The sequence below is a fragment of the Piliocolobus tephrosceles genome, chromosome 9, assembly GCF_002776525.5.
Source record: "Piliocolobus tephrosceles isolate RC106 chromosome 9, ASM277652v3, whole genome shotgun sequence".
NCBI lineage: Eukaryota > Metazoa > Chordata > Mammalia > Primates > Cercopithecidae > Piliocolobus > Piliocolobus tephrosceles.
This window is the reverse complement of record NC_045442.1, coordinates 98747051-98771230: the sequence shown is the minus strand read 5'-3', so window position 1 is coordinate 98771230 and position 24180 is coordinate 98747051. Positions and strand designations below refer to the sequence as shown.

The 24180-nt window shown below is 37.0% G+C and overlaps 1 protein-coding gene and 1 pseudogene across 1 annotated transcript in view; one reads left to right on the top strand and one right to left on the bottom strand.

Moving 5' to 3' along the window:
• Positions 1-24180, top strand: part of LOC111546654 (coiled-coil domain-containing protein 7) — a 218018-nt gene that overhangs the window by 89033 nt on the left and 104805 nt on the right. The window contains exon 9 of the mRNA XM_026446846.1: positions 21289-21396. Coding sequence (XP_026302631.1) covers positions 21289-21396 — 108 coding nt within the window. The remainder of the gene's footprint in view (positions 1-21288; positions 21397-24180) is intronic.
• On the bottom strand, positions 15360-15839 carry LOC111546658 (annotated as a pseudogene).

Sequence of the window (24180 nt, the reverse complement as noted above, 5' to 3'; positions counted from 1 at the left end):
GTTGGAATCCACAGACTCCTAGGACTCAACATGTTCAAAACCAAACTTACCTTTACTCCAGACCTGATTGTTTTGATATGTTTCCTTTTATTATTGTGGCAAGGTTGAACATTATAAAAAAAGCACAAAGAAGAAAATAACAGTCACTAATATGCCTACAAACCAGACTCAGAATTGGCCTTTGTTAACTGTCAAATTGGCTTCTAGGCTTTGTCTGTCTGTCTGTCTGTCTGTCTGTCTGTCTATCTATCTATCTATCTATCTATCTATCTATCTATCATCAATTTTTGTGAGTGTGTGGATACTATGTAACTCACAATCCTTTATCTTAACATTATAATGTTACACATAAAGCTAAAGATCCCTCCCCTCATGTTATTTGATTACCATCATTCTCAGTTATCTTTTTTACTTTCAGAGCTAAGCAAAATCTTATTTTTATGTATATCCTTTATTTCATAGAAATATATGGTACGTTTTTGTGTAGTTTTAAGTATATAGCAAATTTACTATTTAGTAATACTAAGAGTACTTAATACTAATAGTATTTTAGCATTTGTATTACTTAGTATCTAATAGTTTTATTAGTAATATAATTACTAGTAGTATTAATAGTATAATAAATGTTATTATACTGTTTCAACTTAAATAGTGTATAATAAATGTTGTTATTGGTAGAATTGGATTTCCCTGCCAGATAAATTATACAATGTTTCCTGCAAACCTTTTGCTTTGTATCTATTTATATATTTGTTTGGTTTTCTTTGAGTGTTTTATTTTTCAAGTTTTGTTTCCTTCCTTTCTTCCCTACCAAACTGAAACTCTACATTCCATTATTTGTTTGTCCTCAATTTTTTGTCTTAACAAATGTATTTAGTCTTATACATAATTTTTGCTATGTCTAAAGCTAATCAGTATCTTTAGCTGCATTACAAATAAAAGAACCTTAGAAATATTTTACTTCCATTTATACTCTTAAATTGCTTTCTCACTTCAAACTAATCAAAATAACAAAAATGTTAAAGTGTTAATAAGTTTGAATATGTGTGTTCAGCCATCATTATTTGCTTTTTTCATGCTTTCTGTATCAGTTAATAGTATGTTTAGTCATGGGTGAAAATCGTCTTTCTCTTTTTTTCTTGCATTTTCATGACTACTAGTCAGGCAGAACATCTTTTATTCCTTACCTCTTTTCATTTCCTTTTCTGTTATGTTGTACCCTTTGCCCATTTTTTATTAGGTTGTCTGCTTTTTTAAAACATTCTAGGTGCTTTTATATATTAAAAAAATAAGTCAGATAGCACATACTTTTAAAATCATTTTATAGTTCTATCTTTTATATGTTGGCACATTTTTTCAATTTATTGTGGTCTTGTATGTTTCTACTTTATTTACAATTCTATGTTGCTGTTCTTACTTAGGAATGTCCCTTTAACTTCAAGGTTATATGAATATTTTTCTATGTTTTCTTTTAGTATTTGCTTATTTTTACATGCAGTTTTTAATCCATCAAGCACATATATTTCATAAGGTATATGATTGTTATAAATACTTTTGCTTTCTTTCATAGGGCTAGGAAATCCTATTTCCAATGTCTAACTCTTAATATTGACAGAGAAACATATTCAAACATGCTTACAACTTATCTAATGCTAATTAACTCATAAAACTGAAATATGATATGTAAAGGCCCAACATTATATAAATGATCAAAAATATAATTCTCTACAAAAACTAGTGTCAAAAAACCAAGAAAGCTTAATGAAAGACATACAGTAAGTATATGGAATAAAGATATAATTTATTAAAATAAATATTTATTTAAATTCACATTTTATATAAGCATTCTTAAATTATATAAAAACACATAATGCAATTATCATGTTTAATTAGTATGATGTTACTGATTATGAGACATGTCCTTTTTAGGTAACATAAGGAAGCAGAAATGTTAACAACCAAATTGTGAAACAGTGCTTTATTTTTCATTTATTGTAATGTACTTCAGTTTTGGAGAAGCTAAATGTAAAAATACATGCATTATTAAAAGTATAGTAATATTGTGTTTAAGAAATGAACACCCAAAACAAGATGGCTCAGAAAGGTTCAAAATAAAGATTATCACCCCACCCTGCACACACAACACAAATTGAAATTGAAAGTAGACAGAAGATAGAAGTATTCCTTCACCTTAATTCTGACTTCCTCAACATCCATTTTCAGCTAAACTATGAGAGAAAGACCCCAAATTGTGTGCTAGTCATGGTGATATTCAGTATATTTAACAACTGGTATGGCAATATATTAATAATATAACATGTGAATTCAGAAATGGAAGTAATTGTATTTTATTCTCTAAAAGTAACGATTATGGCACTCCCAATCATTGTCAGTTTCAGGCTATAATAAATTCACTAGACAAAACAGACTTTAAACTAATATTACATTTATTTGGTTTCTTAACATAATAAAGAAGAGGGAATACAGAAAGCACAGTGTCTCTCTCACTGGGGCACTTACTTTGTTTCTTTTGTTCTCTTCACCTATATTGACCATGTGCATCTACTAATAAAGGAATAAAAGGGTCTATGGTACTTGATACAGAAAAGCCACATTTCCCATAAACATCTTGCCTGCCTTTAAACAATCTCTAGAACTTCCATTGGTGTACCCCTATTGCTTGAGCTTCTAAAACACCTCTCCATTCATCTTTAATAGTATTAGACTCCATGGTAAGTAGCATAGCATAGAGCCCCTTTTAGAGATGGTTTTATAATTTCTCAGAGTTGTTTCTGGTATAATGCATAAGATTAATAAGTGTTCTTTCCTGAATGGCCTTTTCCAAGCGGATGGCCAACTGTGGTAGTTTTGTGTCAGCTTGACTAGTCTCTAGTACCTGGTTGCATGGTCAAACACAAGTCTAGATGTTACTGTAAGGGTGTTTTTATTAGATATAATTAACATTTAAATCAGCAGGCTTTGAGGGAAACAGCTTACCTTCCATAATGTGGGTGAACCTCATTGAGTCAGGTGAAGGTCTTGAGAGAAAAGACTGAGATCCCCAAAGAAGGAATTCTGCCTCCACAATGCCTTTGACTTAAGACTGAAATGTTGACTCCTGCCACAGTTTCCAGCCTGCCAGCCAGCCCTAAATATCCCATGAGACAGTTCCTTAAAACTTCTCTCACTCTTCTCCCTCTCTCCTTTCTGCTTCTGGAGAACCCTCACTAATATATATTTTGGTACCAGGAATGATTCTAAAGGAACATAATTTTAAGGATGAATTTTCTGAATTGGTTCTGGAGTTTTGGGAATTAGTTCACCAATATTATTAGTTTTAAACGCAGAAATAACTCTATCTCCAGTAGTAAAGAGAGCACTGATACCATGGCATCATATGGTAATAGGACAGAAAATACCACCACTGGATACTCCTAATGAAATACTTAAAAACAGCAGGTTTCTGAGTGACCATGTATTTGATACCTTAACATATTTTTGCCAAAGTAATGAGTATAATGATATTAGCTGGTTACTCTTATTATGTTAGACAAAGTGGGGAAAGAAAAGGATGAGCTTGGAATTCAAATTTCCATCCCAAGAGCCACATAATGACCTACAACTTTCTATGACTACCCTGAAAGAAACCCTGGTCTCCTATAGCTACAGATTGCTGAAAACTAGCTCAGACTGCTGAAAACCATACCCAGAGTCTCATCCTGTGAGTGACTGAATTATAATGCAAGTTGAATTCCCAATTTTATAGGATATCTTCTGTTAAAATGAGAGCATTGATTAGGATAGAACAAAATCCTAAAAACTGGAATGAGGAAATATGGGAAGATCCTAATGAAGCTAGGGATGTTTACCTCTAAACTCTGCTGAGTCCCCCTTGCCATTAGAAGCAGACTTTCTAGAGACTGATGTCAGGTGGAATAGGAGGTTCCTTACTTTTCTCCCTCCCATAGATGCAGAGAATAAACATTTATGCATGGACCAATTCTCTCTGAGAGCCAGAAAGTGGTTGAGTGACTCCTACACATTGGGAAACTTAAAAAATATCCACATATTGGGTAGGGAAAGCAAAGACTCATGCACAAACTTCATCCTAAGCACAATGTCATACAATTGGGAAATAATCCACAACTCATAACTTCTTCCAGAGGAATGAAGGATTTGGACCACATATAGAATTCTGCAACATTTACAGTTTCTGCCAGAGGGTTTGGCTCTTAAATTACCTACTTCAGGGAGTGGAGGGAACTTGGAAGTCATGAGTTTGCCTGGAGAAGGGAGAACAAAGAGATGGTTTTGAATGAGTGTGCAAGCACTTCTTGTGGCTAGCTATAGGTCCCCAGAATCTAGTTTCTTCCTGGAAGTAGTTTGTTGGCACACTCTTCCAGAAGCTGCCTGATATATATATACACAATAAATATATATATATACTACCCAGAGTCACATAGATTCAACACAGTGCTTATCAATATTCCAATTACATTTTTAGAGAAACAGAAAACAAAAATTCCATTACTTCTGTAGAATCACAACAGACATCACTGTTGTGATGTCTTTGTAATACAATTGTTTTAAAGCCAAAACAGTCTTTAAAAAGAAAAACAAAGTTGCAGGCATCACACTTTCTGGTTTCAAATTGTATTACAAAGCGAATTTAAAATATAAAAATATTTTTAAAAAACAACTATGGTACTGGTATAAAAACAGATATATAGACTGATGGAAGAGAATAGAGGGCCCAGAAATAAACACAACCATATATGTCAACTAATTTTCACAAGGCCATCAAGAAGACACAGTGGGAGAATGGCCATCTCTTTAACAAATAGTGTTGGGAAATCTGAATACTCAAACGCAAAATAATGAAACTGGACCTTATTTTATAACATTCACAAAAATAAACTTAAAATGGATTGAAGACCTAAACATAACACCTTTAACTATAAAACTCCTTGAAGAAAACACAAGGTAAAAACTTCTTAATATTGATCTTGGCAATAATTTTTGGATATCTAACCAAGAGCCCGAGACACAAAAGCAAAAGTATACAAGTGGAAGTATAATGAAACTAAAACTTTTCTGGACAAAGGAAACAATGCAGAAAATGAAAAGACAGCCAACAGATTCAGAGAAAAAACATTTGTGAATCATATATTGTTAGATAAGCAGTTGATATTCAAAATATGTAAGGAACTCACACACTCAACAGCAAAATAACAATAATAGTCTGATAAAAATGGGAAAAGAACCTAAACAGACACTTTTTGAAATAAGACATACAAATGGTCAACAGGCATATGAAAAGATGCTCAACATCACTAATCATCAGGGAAATGCAAATAAAAACCATGAGTTATCATCACACACCTATTAGAATGGCTGTTATCAAAAAGATAACATGTTGGTGAGGTTATGGAGAAACAGAATCCTTATATACTGTACAGGTGGTAAAAAATAGGGAATTTCTTTAAAAAATTAAAAATAGAATTACCATATAACCCAGCAATTCCCCTTCTGGGTACATACCCAAAGGAAATGAAATAAATACCTAGTAAAGATATTTGCATCCCCGTGTCCATGCAACAGTACTCACAATAACCCCAAGATATGAAAACAACGTGTTTGTCAGTGGATGTATCGGTAAAGAAATTGTGGTATTCTCATACAATGGAATATTATTCTTCCTTTTAAAAATGAGATACTACCATTCTTAACAACATGGATGAATCTGGAAGACATGCTAAGTGAAATAAGCCAGGCACATAAAGAAAAATACTGCACAATCTCACATATATGTTGAATCTATAAAGTCATACTCATAGAAGTAGAAGGTGGAATGGTGGTTACCTGAGGCTGGGGGAAAGGGGAGAAATGGGGAGATGTTACAAAAGGGCACAAAATTTCAGATAGGAGTATTAATTTCTGGAGAGCTACTGTATAGCATGGTCATTATAGTTAATAAAATATTCTGTATACTTGAAAATTGCTAAGAGAGTAGACTTTATTCTTACTACAAAAATTGATACATGAGGTGATAGATAATTAACTTGATTTAATCATTCTGCAATATATACATGTATCAAAACACCACTCATACCCCATAAATATATACAATAAAAAACAGGGCTGGGCGCGGTTGCTCACGCCTGTAATCTCAACACTTTGGGAGGCCGAGGCGGGCGAATCGCAAGGGCAGGAGATTGAGACCATCCTGCCTAATATGGTGAAACCCCGTCTCTACTAAAAACACAAAAAATTAGCCAGGCATGGTGACCGGCGCCTGTAGTCCCAGCTACTCGGGAGGCTGAGGCAGGAGAATGGCGGGAACCCGGGAGGCAGAGATTGCAGTGAACCGAGATGGCACACTTCACTCCAGCCTGGGCAACAGAGCGAGACTCCATCTCTAAAAAACAAAACAAAACAAAACAAAAAAGCTGAAGCAGTCTTTTCATTCCTTCATTCCTGTTGGAAGAGATTAATCCTGCTTTGTCCGAAGAAACTAGAATTGCCTCCCTTGAGATACTCACCTTGCAAAACACTTCTGATTCTCCTTAAGACTCTACCCCACCACCCTCTTTTGCCTGTAGACCTATAATTAGACTCAAGTCCCACCAGCCCCCTAAAGATTAAGTACAAAGTTTGACTCATGAGAAGGTGCACTGCGTTCCAAAAGAACTACATAATTTTTCTAATTTATTTAGACAGAAATCAGGGGAATATGTTTGGGAATCAATATTGCATGTATAGGATGAAGATGAAAAGAACAAAGTTAGATCACACCAAATTTATTGATATGGTATAATTTATTTATCACTAAGCAGAGATTGTTGGTTTAGTGTTGCAGCATGGAGGTTAGAAAGGACTGTAACAGTCAGTTTGGTTGGCTGAAACATGGACCAAAAGGTGGCCTATACTAAGTGAAGCTGAAATGCAGAATTGCCTTGGTTTACTGAAAAGGAAGGGATTCAAAGGCCTAGGAAAACTGGAATGTTAATGTGGATTTATCATTTAAGATCTGCTAACCCATCTTAGGAGGATCCAGAGGACATACCTTTCACCACAACTGTGAGAAATGTGAAGACAACCCCAGCATTCTCAAACAACCCTGTGGTTGCTTTTCTCTATTGGTCAGAAATCACACTGGATGTTGCTGCTACTGAATTGGGAACCTTAGATGCAATAGGAATAATTGGGTCTCAGAGGCCAAGTAGTGGAGTTTAAACATCTGAAACAACAGTGTCATGGTTACCATAATGGAAATCAGAGTCAAAGTAGAAATCAGAATAGTCTGGCTTGAGTTATCTATGGCATTGGCTAGTTGATCATTGTGTTTGCTGAAGTGACATAAATGGTCAAGCTGCTAAATTCTTACTTAATCTGTATAAGCAGAAGAGTTCTAGATCAAGTGGACAAAAGTCTAATTTAAATAATAAAAACACAGTCATGGCCTCTCAGTCAATTCCCAGACTTGATCGAGTTTACAGACCCAGAACCCCTTGAAGGAAGGGTACCCTTGAGGAAGGACCCAGTATACTGCCAAAAATTTATACCTTTAATTTTTCTCCCAGCCTTCCTCAAAGGGACCTATGGCCTTTTTGCTGGGGCTACTATGCAACATATAAAAGAAAATAAGATTTTTAAGGGATTAATGGACAGTGCCTCTGAACTGACACTAATTCCAAAAGGTCAAAAATGTCATGATGGTCCACTGGAAAGGAAGCTATGGAGTGCAAGTGATCAATGGAATTTTAGCACAGATCTGTCTCACAATGGATCCAGTGGGAGCTGAACTCATCCTCTTGTCATTTCCCCAGTTCGTGAATGTATAATTGAATAAATATACTCATCAACTAGCAGAATTTTCACATTGGTTTCCTGACCTGTGGAGTAAGGACCATTATGGTAGAAGAGGCCAATTAGAAGCTACTAGAACTGCTTCTACCTAGGAAAATTGTAAACCAAAAGCAATATTACATTCCCAGAGAGATTTGGAAGATTAGTGACTTCATCAAGGACTTGAGAAATGAAGGGGTTGTGATTTCAACCACACCCTTCAACTCACCTATTTGGCCTGTTCAGAAAACAGATGGATCTCAGGGAATAACAGTGGATTATCATAAATTTAAATAGATGGTGATTCTAATTGTAGATACTGTACTAGATAATGATTTCATTGCTTGAAGAAATTAACATATCCCCTGGTAATTGGTATGCAAATACTGATCTGGAAAATTGCTTTATTTTCTGCTTTCCTATAGTGAAGAAGCAGTTTTCTTTTAGCTAGAAAGTCTAATGATGCATCTTCACTGTCCTACCTTGAGGGTAAATTAGTTCTCCCGCTCTATATCATAATTTAGTTTGCCAGGAACTTGAAAGCCTTTCTGCAAGATATCATACGTGTTTGTTACATTGATGATATACTGACTGGACCTCTTGGGTAAAAAGTAGTCTAGATATATTAGTAAGATATTTGCATGTCAGAAGGTGGGACATGAATTCAAAAAATTTAGGGGCCTTCTACATCATGAAATTTTTAGAAGTCTAGTGGAATGGGACATGTCAAGATATTCCTTCTGAAATAAGGAAAAATTATTGCATCTGGCCTCTCCTACTACCAAAAAACAGGTGTAATGCCTATTTGATCTCTCTGTATATTAAGGCAACATATTCCTCATTTGGGCGCGCTACTGTGGCTCACTTACTGAGTGACCTGGAAATCTATTTGTTTTGAGTGGGACCAAGAACAAGAGAAGGTTCTGTAACAGTACAGGATGCTCTTCCACTTGGAAAACATGATCCTACAGATCCAGTGGTGCTGGAAGTGACGGTAGCAGATAGGGATGCTCTTTAGAGCCCTTGGCAAGTTCCTATAGGTGAATCACAGTGCAGGCCCCTTGGAGCAAAGCCATCTCATTCTCTGCAAATAATTATCCTTTTTGTATAACAGTTCTTGGCCTGCTATTGGGTGTTAGTAGAAACTGAAAACTTAACCATGGACCACCAAGTTGCCAAGCAATCTGAGCTGCCCACCATGAACTGGGTGTTATCTGACCCTCCAAATAGTTTGGCATGCAGGTAGTACTCCATCATCAAATAGAAGTGGTGTACATGAGACAGTGCTCAAGCAGGCTCTGAAGACACAAGTGAAATATATGATGTGGCCAAATACCCATGGTCTCCACTTCTGCTACATTACGTCCTCTCTCGCAGCCTACTCTCTTCAGTACCCCTTTCAGCAATATGAGGTTAAAACCAGGTATTATGAATACTCTCTTGATTTTTGGTTCTTGTGATGGTGTTTTTTTGTGTTGTTAGTTGTTAAAATTTGATGTTTCTGTAAGAGGGATCAATACTGTAGACTTCCATTCAGCCATCTTGCTCTAATCCTGCCAGGCTCTTTTCAACAACCAGATCTTGCATGAACTAATACTGATAGAGTAAAAACTCACTCATTACTGTGGAGAGGACACCAAGCCATTCATGACAAATTTTATCCCATAGCCAAAACACCTCCCACTGGGCACATATCCAACATTTGTGATCAAGTGTCAACATGAGATTTGGAGGGGAGATATATGCATACCATATTACTTTTCCATTAAATTTTTGTTCAGCCACTGTTCTGGGGGTTGTAAGAGATATGATATGTTCATACTACATTTTGCTTTTTACCTAATATTTATACACTGGTCATGTTAAATGTGATTCTTTGTCCAAATGACATATATTTCAGGGAGCCAAGTGGTATAAAATGTGTTTTTCTAAACTATTGATTGTATTTTCTGCCTTGGCTTCTTTTAGAAGAAATTTAAAAACCAAAATAGAACAAGTATCTATTCCTTTACAAATTTATTTGTGAAGTGGAGGCAGAGCAAGATGGCTGAATAGAATTCTCCAGTAGTCATCCTCCTCTTCTGCCTGCAGGAACATCAAATTGAACAACTATCCATACAAGAGAGCACCTTCATAGAACCAAAAAGTCAGCTGTCTGAAGAAGGATGGGTACAAGCAAGTCCAGACTGCAAAAACCAGTATAAAAACCTAAACTTTGCAATGCCCAGACATTAACAAATGTCCACAGGCATCAAGAATATATAGGAAAATATAACCTCCCCAGACTGATTGAATAAGACATCAGTAACCAGTTCCGGCAAAACAGAGATATGTGACCTCTTAGAGAATTTAAAATGGCTGTTTTGAGGAAGCTGAATGATTTTCAAGATAACATAGAGAAGGCATACAGAAATTTATCAGAGAAATTTAACAAAGAGATTGAAGTAATAACTTTAGAAACACCCAGAAATTCTGGAGTTGAGAAATTCAATGGACATATACAAAAATGCATCAGAGTATTCAACAGCAGAAGTGATCAAGTGGAAGAAAGGATTACTGACTCAAAGACAGGCTTTTGAAAATATAGAGAAGAAAAAAAATGGAAAAGAATGCAGTATGCTTACAAGATTGTATGGCTATTTAAATAACATTATTTAAATATTACAAGTATGTATTTAATACTTGTATTTAACATTACAAGTATAGCTATTTAAATAACATTAATTCCTTTCTTTCATCAGTATTCTGTATTTTTCCTTGTAGAGATCTTTCTCCTCCTTGGTTAAATATATTCCTAAGTATTTTATTTGTAGCTATTGTAAATGGGATTGCCTTCTTGATTTGATTCTCAGCTTGTTAAGGTATACAGAAATGGCAGTAATTTTTGTGCATTGGTTTTGTATCCTGAAACTTTACTGAATTTGTTTATGAAATCTAAGAGTTTTGGAGAAGTCTTTAGGTTTTTCTAGATATTAGATCATATTATCAGTGAACAAAGATCATTTGACTTCCTGTTTTCCTATTTTGATATCTTTTATTTTTTTCTCTTGCCTGACTGCTCTGGGTACGACTTTCAGTATTATGTTGAATAGGAGTGGTGAAAGTGGGCATCCTTGTCACACTTCTTAGAAGACTGCTTTTAACTTTTCTGTGTTCAGTATGATGTTGGCTGTGGGTTTGTCATATATGGCCTTTATTATTTTGAGGTATGTTTCTTCTATACCTAGTTGATTGAAGATTTTTATCCTGAAGAAATGCTGAACTTTGTCAAATGCCATTTTTGCGTATGTTGAGATTATCAAAAGGGTTTTGTTTTTAATTCTGTTTTTGTGTTGAATCACATTTATTTATTTTCATATATTGAACCGTCCTTGAATCCCTGGAATAAACCCCACTTAATCATGGTATATTATATTTTTGATGTGCTATTGGATTTGGTTTGCTAGCATTTTGTTGAAGATTTTTTCAACTATAATCAGCAGGGATTTGGGTCTGTAGTTTTTTGTGTGTCCTTATTCAGCTTTGGTATTAGGGTGGCTTCATAGAATGAATTATAGAGGATTCTCTTTTTTTTTTGTAATTTTTGGAATGGTTTCAACAGGGTTGGTACCAGTTCCTCTTTGCACATTTGGTAGAATTTGGCTGTCAATCCATCTAGTTCTGTGCTTTTTTTTTAATTGGGAGATTTTTATTACTAGTTCAATCTTACTACTCCTTATTGGTCTGTTCAGGATTTCTGTTTCTTCCTGGTTCAGTCATGGAAGGTTGTATGTTTCCAGAAATGTATCCATTTCCTCTAAGTTTTTCTCTTTGTGAGTGTATAGTTATTCATGTACTCTGATAATCTTTTTAAATTTCTGTGGTATCAGTTCTTATGTCTCCTTTTTCATATCTGATTATGTTTACTTGGATTTTTTTTCTTGGTTAATCTAGATAGTGATATATCAATTTTTAAAACTCTTTTCAGGGAACCGAGTTTTCATTTTGTTGATCCATTGTATTATTATTATTATTTCTTTTTAAAATTATACTTTAAGTTCTGGGATACATGTGCAGAATGTGCAGGTTTGTTACACAGGTATACATGTGCCATGGTGATTTGCTGCACCCATCAACCCGTCATCTACATTAGGTATTTCCCTAATGCTTTCCCTCCTTGAGCCCCCCAGCCCTCAACAGGTCCCAGTGTGTGATGTTCACCTCCCTGTGTCCATGTTTTCTCATTGTTCAACTCCCACTTATGATGAGAACATGCAGTGTTTGGTTTTCTGCTCCTATGTTAGTTTGCTGAGAATGATGGTTTGCAGTTTCATCCATGTCCCTGGAAAGGACATGAACTCATCCTTTTTATGGCTGCATAGTATTCCATGGTATATATGTGCCACATTTTCTTTTATCCAGTCTATCATTGATGGGCATTTGGGTTTGTTCCTAGTCTTTGCTATTGTGAACAGTGCTGCAGTAAACATACATGTGCCTGTGTCTTTACAGTAGAATGATTTATAATCCTTTGGCTATGTACCCAGTAATGGGATTGCTGGATCAAATGGTATTTCTGGTTCTAGATCCTTGAGGAATCACCACCCTGTCTTCCACACTGGTTGAACTAATTTACATTGTATTATTTTTAAGTCTCAATTCATTTAGTTCTGCTCTTATCTTTGTTATTTCTTTCCTTCTGCTAGTTTTGGGTTTGGTTTGTTCTTGTGTTTCTAGATCCTTCAGGAGCAAAGTTGGGTTGTTAACTTGTGATATTTATTTTTATTTGATGTAGGCATTTAACGTTAAAAACTTCTGTCTTAGCACTGTTTTTGCTTAGTTTTGCAGGATACAAAATTCTTGGCTGACAGTTATTCTGTTTAAGGAGGTTGAAGAGTGTTCCCCAATCCAATATGACTAATATGGTTACTGCTGAGAAATCTGCTGTTAGTCTGATAGTTTTTTTCTTTTTAGGTTACCTGATGCTTTTGTCTTACTGCTTTTAGAATTCTTTCTAACTCCCCAGTGAGGTTGCCACATTCCAGGGTGCTGTTGGGGCATGTCTGCAAGGTGGTATGACCTGTCCTCAAGTTTTCCAGCAGTGGATACCAGCACCAGCTTTAATGGGGATGGCAGGAGAGTGACATAGACTCTGTGAAAGTTCTTGGTTATTGGTAGCCTCAGTGTGTTGGCTTTTTTGAACACCAGTTAAGAGTAGTAATGAACTGGTCCCACAGACAGACTAAGGACCTCCTGGTAGCAGAGTGGTGCAGGCAGTAGTGATAGCTGAGATCATGCAGCTATTTTCTCCTTTCTGAGTGCAGTGCTATTCTACCAGGAGATACTGTAGTGGATTGTGTTGGTTGGCCTCCAGCCAGATGATGGTGCTTCCAACTGTGGGAGTAGCAGTGGGATTTCTGCTTGCCTTATGTTGTCCAGGGTGAGGTACTCTGGTTTCATAGGGCAATGGGCAGGGCCATGTAGGTTTCAAGAGATTCTATCCTTTGTGTTAAGCCATGGTAGGTGACAGGGCAAAATCAGGTGGAAACTAGGTCTGCTGGGTTTGTACTCTGAGTCTCCCTGTGCAGGGCAAGCAGCAACCCCCGTGGGTGTTGAGAGATGGGAGTGGGTCTCAGGCCACTGGGTTGTATGTATCATAGGGGAGCATTGCTGCCTCTGCTATGCAGAAGAGTTTGTGCAGGGAGTGGGGAGTAGCAGGCAGTGGTAAGCCCCACATAGTTCCCATTCATTTGGTGAGGCAGATCCACTCCCACAGTGTTCCACTGGCAGCAGAAAGCTGAGTTCCAGTCAGTCTATAATCAGAACTCACAGCTACTGGGAGTCATAAGCTTTCCCCAGGGAAATCGCAACCGTGGCTTTTAGGCCACACTCCTCCCTGTTCACTGCAAAGCCAGACACCCAGCTCCTGCATCCACAGCTACTACACTCAGGACTCCTGTACTCAAAGTCTGCTTTTCACTCTCCCCAACCATGGCCCTAGCCAAGAGAGTTTGTCTTATATTGTGAAACTCTGTTGGGAGCTTCTTTCAACCTGTGACCAACACCTGAACTTTTTGGCTGTCCTCTGCAGGGTCCCCTGTTAAGATCAATAAGGAATGGCTGCCCTTGGTCTGCACTGGAATCTGGGAGTGCATGCAAGGATCTTCCCACTGCTGCTCCTACTTTTATATTCCATTACCCTCCCCAAGTCAGTTCCTGCACTGGGTGAGATTAGGGCCTTCCCTGGTGATGTGGACTTTGAGGATCCCTGGTGGGGGTGTGTATGCCAGAGGCAAACTTCCCACCTCTTACATTCTGGGGACTTGGAGCCCTTCACCTGACTCACAGTGTAGGCTGCAGCCTTTTGTTTCCTTCAAAGGGTCCATAGATTCCTTTGGTTTTCCTGTTCAGGTTCGGCATCACTTCTTGAAAAAAAAGTTCACAGTGTCAATCTCATTATCCCATCTTCTCCTGATCTCCAGGGTTTCTGCTGAGAAATCAAGTGAAAGTTGTATTAAGACTTCATTAATTTTGATATGTTTCTTTTCTCTTGCCACTTTTAATATTCTGTCCTTAACTTGTTAATTGGATTATGATGTGGCTTGATGATGACATTTTGGCTTGAATTTGACTGGTGACCTGAGCTTCCTATACCTGGATGCTGTTTTCTGTCTCCATGGTTGGGATAATTTCAGTCATTATTTCCTTAAATATGATTGCTAGGCCTTTTTCTCTCTTCTGTCATTTAGCAACTCCTATTATGCTGAGGTTAGCTTATTTGATGTTGTCTTATAGTTCTGATAGGCCTTCTTCATTGTTTTTTATCCACTTTTGTTTTTGCTCCTCTAATTGTATAATTTCATATGTTCTGTCTTTGAGTTCACTGATTTTTTTTCCTGTTTAAGTCTGCCGTTAAGCTTTCTTTAAATTTTTTTTGCAGTTGGAATCATTTTTAATATTTAAATACAAAAAGTGAGCACTGACTTCTGTTTTTTTAAACACACACACAGGTCTAACAACCAAACTGTGCAGGGGAAATGAATTCCTGATCTGTCTTCCAGTACCCATTCTGTGGCTGAAGCTGCAGCCAGCCTCCCTCCTCTCATACATAGGGATTCATAGCGGCCACTTTACACTACAGGTGTAATGCATTTTGTCTTTCACATTGCGTACATGTCCCTCCCCAACAGCTCCATTCTTTAAAAAAAAAAAAAATTAAAAAATGTAAAAGGCAGTCCTTAATGGTCAGGGGCACATCCCTCCCACTGGCATCGGTTCCTGCCCACAAGGGGAAAGTGACATCTTCCAGTTAGGAGCAATTTGGTGAAAGGAGTCGGGTGGCCAGAGCAGGAATCTCCATGGCTGCACTCTGGTATCAGAGTGAAGACAGAAGTAAGGATAATGTGGAGGGCACAGTTGCAAGTTGAGTCTTTTCATGAGACAATGTGGGGAGAATTCTCCCCATCAGGTTTTGATAGATCAATGTGCCAAAGTTAAAAAAAAAAAAAAATCCAAATAATCAGCATTTCAAACACTTGAATTTCAAACTTATCCCACCGAGACAGCTCAAACAGCAGTAACAACCTAGATCTTTCCAGGAAGTGAGGGTAGAGCCCCTGGCATTCCTCCTGAGAGCGCTGTATGAGGCCCTAGAGGTATCTGCCGCTGCTGCAGTTGCTGCTGGTGCTCCATTTACAACTTCTCAGTCTCAAAGACAATGGGAAGAACCAGGATCATAAAGGAAGTGGTCCACTCCACAAGGCTGCCCTGGAAAACCTGTACATTTTTTGAGCTACAAAGAAGAAAAGATCAAAAGTGGCTCCGGCCGCAGACCAGACCCTCTCCGGAAACATCTCCGTCAGGTCCCATAGTCTCTCCGACAGGGTCTCATCTAGCTCCTCATCGTCATCCTCCTCCAGCTCCTCCTCAGGCTTCTCCGCGTCGCCTTTCAGGAGCAATTCTTCCGGAAACGGGGGTTCCCCGGCACCGGCAGCAGCAACGGTGGCAGCCATGACTGTAGGGGCGCTGTCTTTGAATTTTTTAGTTCAATTTACATATTCTTTATTTTGAGAGCTTCTCTTTGGTCTTAAAAAATTGTTTCTGTTTCTTGGTTAAATTTCTAATTTTGTTCCTGAATTGTTTTCCAAGTTTCATTTAGTTTTCTATCTGTATTTTTTTGTAATTCCTTTAACTTTTAAAATAAGATTATTCTGAATTATTTGTCAATCATTTTATAGATCTTCAGTTTTTCTGAATCCATTACTGAAGGTTTTTTGCTCTTTTTGGTGGTGTCATATTTTCCTGAGTTTTTACAAGTCTTGCATTTTTATGTTGATGTCTGCACATTGAGCTTTTGCAGGTGTTTTTGACAGTGTTAGGCCTTTACTGCTTAATATTAGAATTTAATCACTGGTCTGCTCTTGCTTCTCAGTCTGGGGAAGACTTATAGTGAGAACTGGCAATTAAATGGTGCACTGGAAATAAATCACTGCCCTGTTGTTTTCCAGTCTGTGGAAGACTTATAGTGAGCCCTGTAACTTCAACACTGCTCCAGAACCATGTTGCTGCCCTGCCATTGTTCTTCAGTTACAAAAACTATTAATAGAAATAGTTTGTATTTTTAAGTGAGCACCAGAACTTAAATGCCAAACATGTAGATGTTTCCAGGTCAGGAGAAGGCTTCACATGAATATGTGGACTTTGTGGGAAATCCAGCCAGGAATTTGGTCCTTCCTGTGTATTGTGCCTTCTTCAGGACTGTGGGCCATCCACTTTACTCAATGTGATATTTTCACTGATTGGAGCACAGAACACCTACAAAAATTCACATGCCAGTCAATGCAATTAGAACCTTCCCTTTTTGACCACAGTTCATCCCAGGTGGTTCAGTTTTCCCAGCAATTTAAATGTTCCATGAGACAGGACTGGAGTGAGCTTCCTGTGAAGATTCTATAACCAGCTGGGAGACTGAACCTTCACTCCAATTTCCTCCTCCCACCCTGGGAACCATGTGTCTAGGGAAATTCTGTGAGTGGCGTTAGCCCTGCTTGCAGGAGGGGGTGACACCCTTTAAAGTGATTATTCATCTTACCAGTATCAGGTTTTCTTGCTTCTGTGTGTCCTGGAAGTTTCTCCACTTCTCCCTTGAATTTTGGTAAATTCAGGGTGGTATTCTTGTCTTTGAATAATTTCTAGTTGTATTTTTTTCCTAGGGGAAGCGATGCTGGGAGATCTTCTATTCTGCCATCTTGCTTACATCACTCTGTGATTTTCCTGGTTATTTATCTTTTAGGTTTCTTTGTGATTGTTGCAGTTTCTGTGCTTGCTTCTCATGCTGGTTGGATTATTATTAATTTTTGAATGGGACCTTCTAAATAGTAAAGTGGTTAGTGGAATATATATGTGTGGTAGATTGACGGAGGATGGGATTTTGTGCGAAAATTGGTAGATTCTGTCCAGGTTTGGTGTCACATTATTAAATCTTTTTTTATTGTTGTTAAAGAAGCTATTGCAGGCCGGGCGCGGTGGCTCAAGCCTGTAATCCCAGCACTTTGGGAGGCCGAGACGGGCGGATCATGAGGTCAGGAGATCGAGACCATCCTGGCTGGCACAGTGAAACCCCGTCTCTACTAAAAAAAAAAATGCAAAAAACTAGCCGGGCGAGGTGGCGGGCGCCTGTAGTCCCAGCTACTCCGGAGGCTGAGGCAGGAGAATGGCATGAACCCGGGAGGCGGAGCTTGCAGTGAGCTGAGATCAACCCACTGCACTCCAGCCTGGGCAACAGAGCGAGACTCCGTCTCAACAACAACAACAACAACAACAAAAAAAAAAAAAGAAGCTATTTCAACTCACATATGTGTCTTTTGTCTGTTGCAGTTTGGCACTATCTTCCTCCCTCTATTTTTAGCCGTTTTTACTGTCAGCATCCCTAACTTCTATTAGGAATCTCTGTTTCAAGCAATAGAAATGGTCCATCAGTGTGGTTTCTTCTTCAACTCTTCTTTCTTAGCACCCTAAATATGATTACCACTATAAAGGCATATTAGGCATGCCTTTCAGTGACGACACTTTGGAGGAAAACCTGTGTACTGTTATAGGTTCAAGACAGCATGACTATTATCTCTTAGTATTCTCCAAAGCCTTGTGCCAGATTTCATGACAGTACTTTTAGTATCAGGGGGCTATGGAAATTTTCTTACTTTTTTCTTTTGTTTCTGGGGGTTTTATAGGAAAAATTAGGGCAAAGGGGAGCTTTATTGTGTCATCTTCTTAAGGATTTAAAAATAGAAAATAATCAGAGATTTTGCAAGATTACTGTATGACTTTCTGACTTTGAGTACTTTGGAGATTACTAAGAACACAGTTTAAATACCTATAGTAACTATTTGTTTTCAGAAAAAAACCATAATGCTCTAGATCTCCAAAGTGATTTGGTGAGGAATGAACATATATACTATGTAATCCAAAATTGCTTTTTCATTGTCCTAGATCAGAGAGAGATACATTGGTGGGTAAATGATCATATTTTCCAAGGAAATATACCAGTGATTGGCCCTTAAATTGCACCCATATATTAGAATTAATCCTTTTCTAAAGACAGATAATTTTCTTGTAGTACTAGCTGAAGATTTGTCCTTCAAACATGAATAGAGAAGTCTTAAACTATCTGCAAATATTTTGAAATTTTGAAAATTATTGTAAATATCTAGATTTCTAGCTTCTTTGGGGAATTTAGAACACCTGAGAATATCTGTCATGCATTTGTAGTGGTAAGAATAATGGTTTTTTTTTTTTTTAAATAAAACAGGTACTCTCCATTTCACCTTGCTCTTTATGCCATCCCTGTCATCACCAGGCTCATTACACTCATATTACATACTCATATTACATACTCAGTAGACATTTGAGTTTATTAGTTGGAGAACAGATTTCAGAAACTAAAAGAATCAATTCATTCCAGGCTTTTATATTTAATAAATATGTGGACTTCCACAATATGCATAATATCAATAAGTTCTATTTCCCTCATCTGTTACAATGGAGATAAAATACTTATTTTCTTCAATTATTATAATGATTAAACGAGATAATACTTCAAAAGTACTTAGTATATCGCTTCTCGGCCTTTTGGCTAAGATCAAGTGAAAAGTACTTAGTATAAAAGATGGCATATAGTAGCTATTTTGTATGAATTTGAAATTATTTAACATATTTGTATTCAATTGAATAATTAGCATGTTAAATTGCAAAGTAAATAAGGTTAGATGATTAGATGATTGGGAGGTAAAATATCTCTAATTAGTACTATGTACTATACTTCTGCCTCAAACAAAATGTTAGGGCTTTTGTTGTTTTTTACTGTATGTGCTTTTTTTTTACTTTTTCAGCTTCTATCTTAGAAGCAGCTGGTACACATGCAGATTTGTTACAAAAGTATATTGTGTGATGCTGAAGTCTGGGATATGACTGAACACGTCACCCAGATAGCATAATACCCAAGAGATCATTTTACCCCTACTTCCTCCTCCTTTTAGTATTCCACAGTGTCTATGGTTCCCTTCTTTATGTCCATGTGTACTCAATGTTTATCTCCCACATATAAGGGAAGAGATGCAGTATTTGGTTTTCTGTTTCTGCATTAGCTCCCTCAGGATAATGGCCTCCAGCTGCATCCATGTTGCAGCTGGAGACATGATTTTGTTCTTTTGTATGGTTATATATTATTCCATGGTATATATGTACCACATTTTCTATATCCAGTTCACCATTGATGAGCACCTACTGTTGATTCTGTGTCTTTGCTATTATGGATGGCACTGTGGTGAACACATGGATGCATGTGTCCATTTGGTAGAACAATTTATTTTCCTTTGGGTATATAGCCAGGAATGGATTGCTAAGTCAAATGGTATTTCAACTCTTGGTTCTTTGAGAAATTTCCAAACTGCTCTCCAAGTGTTTAGACTAGTTTACATTCCCACCAACAGTGTGTACGTGTCCCCTTTTCTCCACAGACTTGCCATCTGTTTTATTTTTTATTTTTTAATAATAGCCATTCTGGGCCAGGTGTGGTGGCTCATCCCTGTAATCCCAGCACTTTGGGAGGCCAAGGTGGGTGGATCACTTGAGGTCAGGAGTTCAAAACCAGCCAGGCCAACATGGTGAAACCCTGTCTCTACTAAACACACACACACACACACACACAAATTAGGTATGGTGGCATGTGCCTGTAATCCCAGCTACTCCAGAGGCTGAGACAGGAGAATCACTTGAACCTGGAGGCAGAGGTTGCAGTGAGCCAAGATCGTGCCACTGCACTTCAGCCTGGGTGACAGAGTGAGACTCCGTCTCAAAATAATAAAAATAGTCATTCTGACTGGTGTGAATGGTATCTCATTGTGGTTTTAAATTGCATTTCTCTGATGATTAGTGGTGTGGAGCATTTTTTCATATGTTTCTTGGCCACTCGTATGTCTTCTTTTGAGACATTTCTGTTTATGTCCTTTGCCCCACTTTATAATGGAGTTACTTGTTTTTTGCTTGTTGGTTTAAGTTCCTTATAGATTCTAGACCTTTGTTAGATGCATAGTTCATGAATATTTTTCTTTTATTCTGTAGGTTGTCTGCTCTGTTGATAGTTCCTTTGGCTGTGCAAAAGATTTTTAGTTTAACTAGATCCCATTTGTCAATTTCTGTTTTTGTTGCAATTGCTTTTGAAGACATAGCCATACATTCTTTGCCAAGGCTGATATTGAGAAGGGTATTTACTAGGTTTTCTTCTAGGATTGTTATAGTTTGAAGTCTTACATTTAAATCTTTAATCCTTCTTGATCAAATTTTGTATATGGTAAAAAGCAGGGATCCAATTTCATTCTTCTGCATATGGCTTGCCAGCTATCCCAGCATCATTTATTGAGTAGGGAGTCCCTATTGCTTATTTTTTCTGGGTTTCTCAAAGATCAGATGATTGTAGGTATGTGGCTTTATTTCTGGGTTCTCTACTCTGTTCTGTTGGTCTATGTGTCTGTTTTCGTACCAGTACAATGCTGTTTTGGTTACTGTAGCCCTGTAAAATAGTTTCAAGTCAGGTAGTATGATGCCTTCGGCTTTGTTCTTTTTGCTTAGGATTGCTTTGGCTATTAGGCTTCTTTTTTTTTCTTCACATGAATTTTAGAGTAGCTTCTCCTAATTCTGTTAAAAATGACATTGGTAGTTTGATAGGACTCCATTGAACCAGTAAATTGCTTTGGGCAGTATGGCCATTTAATGACATTGATTCTCTCAATCCATGATCAGGGACTGTTTTTTCATTTATTTGTGCCATTTCTGATTTCTTTCAGCAGTGTTTTTGCAGTTCTCCTTGTAGAGATCTTTCACCTTCTTGGTTACATGCATTCCTAGGTGTTTCACAAAATGTTAGTTTTTTAAATCAATAACTTTGTCAATCTGTTATTCTTACAGTTACAAATGAAGCAGCCTCAGAACTTCCAAATACAGCAGAAAATCTTCCAGCAGTGTACCCATCGATTAGCGACCTAATAATTCGATTGGATTTAAACAAAGTGGTCGGTAAGTACAGATTTATGTTTGGATACAGTAGAACACAATCTAAGAATTAAAATATTTCAACTGTATAGTTCTGTTAAAAAATAGGAAATTCAAAGAAGGAGTAGTCTTTCTCAATAAGTTCATTCTACTCAATCTGTCTACATATCAATTAAGTGTATATTTAAATTATGTGTTTTTACTCCACTAGACAACATTAATTTTGTAATGTTTCATATATTTCCCTTTACCTACTCATGAAGCAAAATACATAGAGGCTTTCCACTACTGTGAATTTTCATAACATAAACTAGATGCTATATGAACAGCTCCTTGAGGACATAGTTGTCATTTCTTATACCATCTTTTGTATAACAAGATGGAAAGACAAATGGAACTAGTGCCATATAGACAATGTGGCTGCCTTGTGATGTGCTTATTATTAAATCGGCAATGTCAAATGGTGAAAAAGATTGTCAGAATGGGGAAGAAGCTAGAATATGTGTGAAAGCTAGTGGTAGTGTGGTTAAGTGACTATTTTCTAATAAGATATAACCAAAGTGTTCTCTGGTAGCTTTCAAATCACTCCTTAAAGGCAACAGGCAAACATGAGCAAAATGGCAAACTGAAAACATCCAAACTCTCATTCCCTGACAGAAACATTGAAAAAAAATTAGAATAATCTATCAGAACCAACTTTGTCAGAGCTCCAGAAAATAGTCACAGATTTATAGCATCCAAGAGAATACCTAATTAAGAAAAGTCTGTCTTCAAAATGGTAAGAAAGTTTTGTGGAACTGTCAAAGGAGTGCTCCAGCAAAAGCCAATATGAAAATCTCCTGGCAATCATGGCATTATTAGTAGACCTGTCCTATTAAAACTTCTAGGCTGGGCACGGTGGTTCACCCCTGTAATCCAAGCACTCTGGGAGGCTGAGGCAGGTGGATCACGAGGTCAGGAGATCAAGACCATCCTGGCCAAAATGGTGAAACACCATCTCTTCTAAAATATAAAAAATTAGCTGGGCGTGGTGACACACGCCTATATTCCCAGCTACTCGGGAGACCGAGGCAGGGGAATCACTTGAACCTAGCAGGAGGAGGTTTCAGTGAGCCGAAATCATGCCACTGCACTCCAGCCTGGTGACAGAGCAAGACACTGTCAAAAAAACAAACAGACAGAAAACCTTCCAAAGGGAATTCTTTAGGTTAAAATGAAAGAATGCTATAGAGTGACTTCAACCACATGAGGAAATAAAGATCTCTGGCAAAGATAAGGCCATTGGCAAATATAAAAGCCATCATTATTTTAATTTTGGCTTGTAACTCTACTCTTTGTATCTATAATACTCAAAAGACAAATACGTAAAAATAATTACAAATTTATGTTATGGACACACAATATGTAAAGACATGATTTGTGATGTTAATAACAAGGATAAGTTAGAGGGTGCTGCATAAGAGTATACTTTTTGGATGGATCGAAGTTGAGTTGGTATCAATTCAAATTAAATTGTTATAACTTTAAGATATTATATATTATTTGCTTGGTAATCACAAAGAAAATATCTATGGTGCATGCATGAAGAAAAGGGAAAGGAATCAAAACATGTCCCTACAAAAAGTCAACTAAACACAAAAAAGATGGAAAATTAGAGCAAATGAAGGGCAAAAAGTATAACATACAAAAAATAAGTATCAAAATGGCAGAAATGTCTTTCCTTATCAGTAATTATTTTAAACGTAAATTGACAAAACTCTTCATTCAAAAGGCAAAAATTTGCAGAATGGATAATTTTTTAAATGATCAACTCTATGCTGCTAACAGAAGATGCACTTTAGATGAACAAAAATGACAAAACTTTAGCTAGATTGACTATGGAAAAATAATACTCAAATTGTTAAAAATCAAAACAGAAAGTGGGAACATTACAACCAATTTTAAAAGAATAAAAAACATTGTAAGATAACACTGTGAACAACTGTACATGAAAAACTGGATAGCCTAGAGGAAATGAACAAATTGATAGAAATACACAATCTACCAGAACTGACTTATGAAGAAATATCTAAATAGACCCCTAATTAAGATGAATACTGAATCCTAATTAAAATTTTCCAACAAAGAAAAATCCAGGACCAGACAACATTATGGGTGAATATTGCCAAATATTTGAAGAAGAATTAAAACTAATCCTCAAATTCTTTCAGAAAACTGAAGAGGAGGGAATACTTCCTAACTCATTCTATGAGGACAGCATTATCCTGATACTAAAGTCAGAAATGCTATAAGAAAGCAAATGACAGACCAATATCCCTTATGAATAATGTTGCAAAATCCTCAACAAAATATTAGCAAATAAAATTTAGCAGCATATAAAAAATTAGACAGATCAACGAGACAGAAAGTTAACAAGGATATCCAGGAATTGAACTCATCTCTGCACCAAGCGGACCTAATAGACATCTATAGAACTCTCCACCCCAAGTCAACAGAATATACATTCTTCTCAGCACCACATCACACTTATTCCAAAATCGACCACATAATTGGAAGTAAAGCACTCCTCAGCAAATGTAAAAGAACAGAAATTATAACAAACTGTCTCTCTGACCACAGTGCAATCAAACTAGAACTCAGGACTAAGAAACTCAATCAAAACCGCTCAACTACATGGAAACTGAACAACCTGCTCCTGAATGACTACTGGGTACATAACGAAATGAAAGCAGAAATAAAGATGTTCTTTGAATCCAATGAGAACAAAGATACAACATACCAGAATCTCTGGGACACATTTAAAGCAGT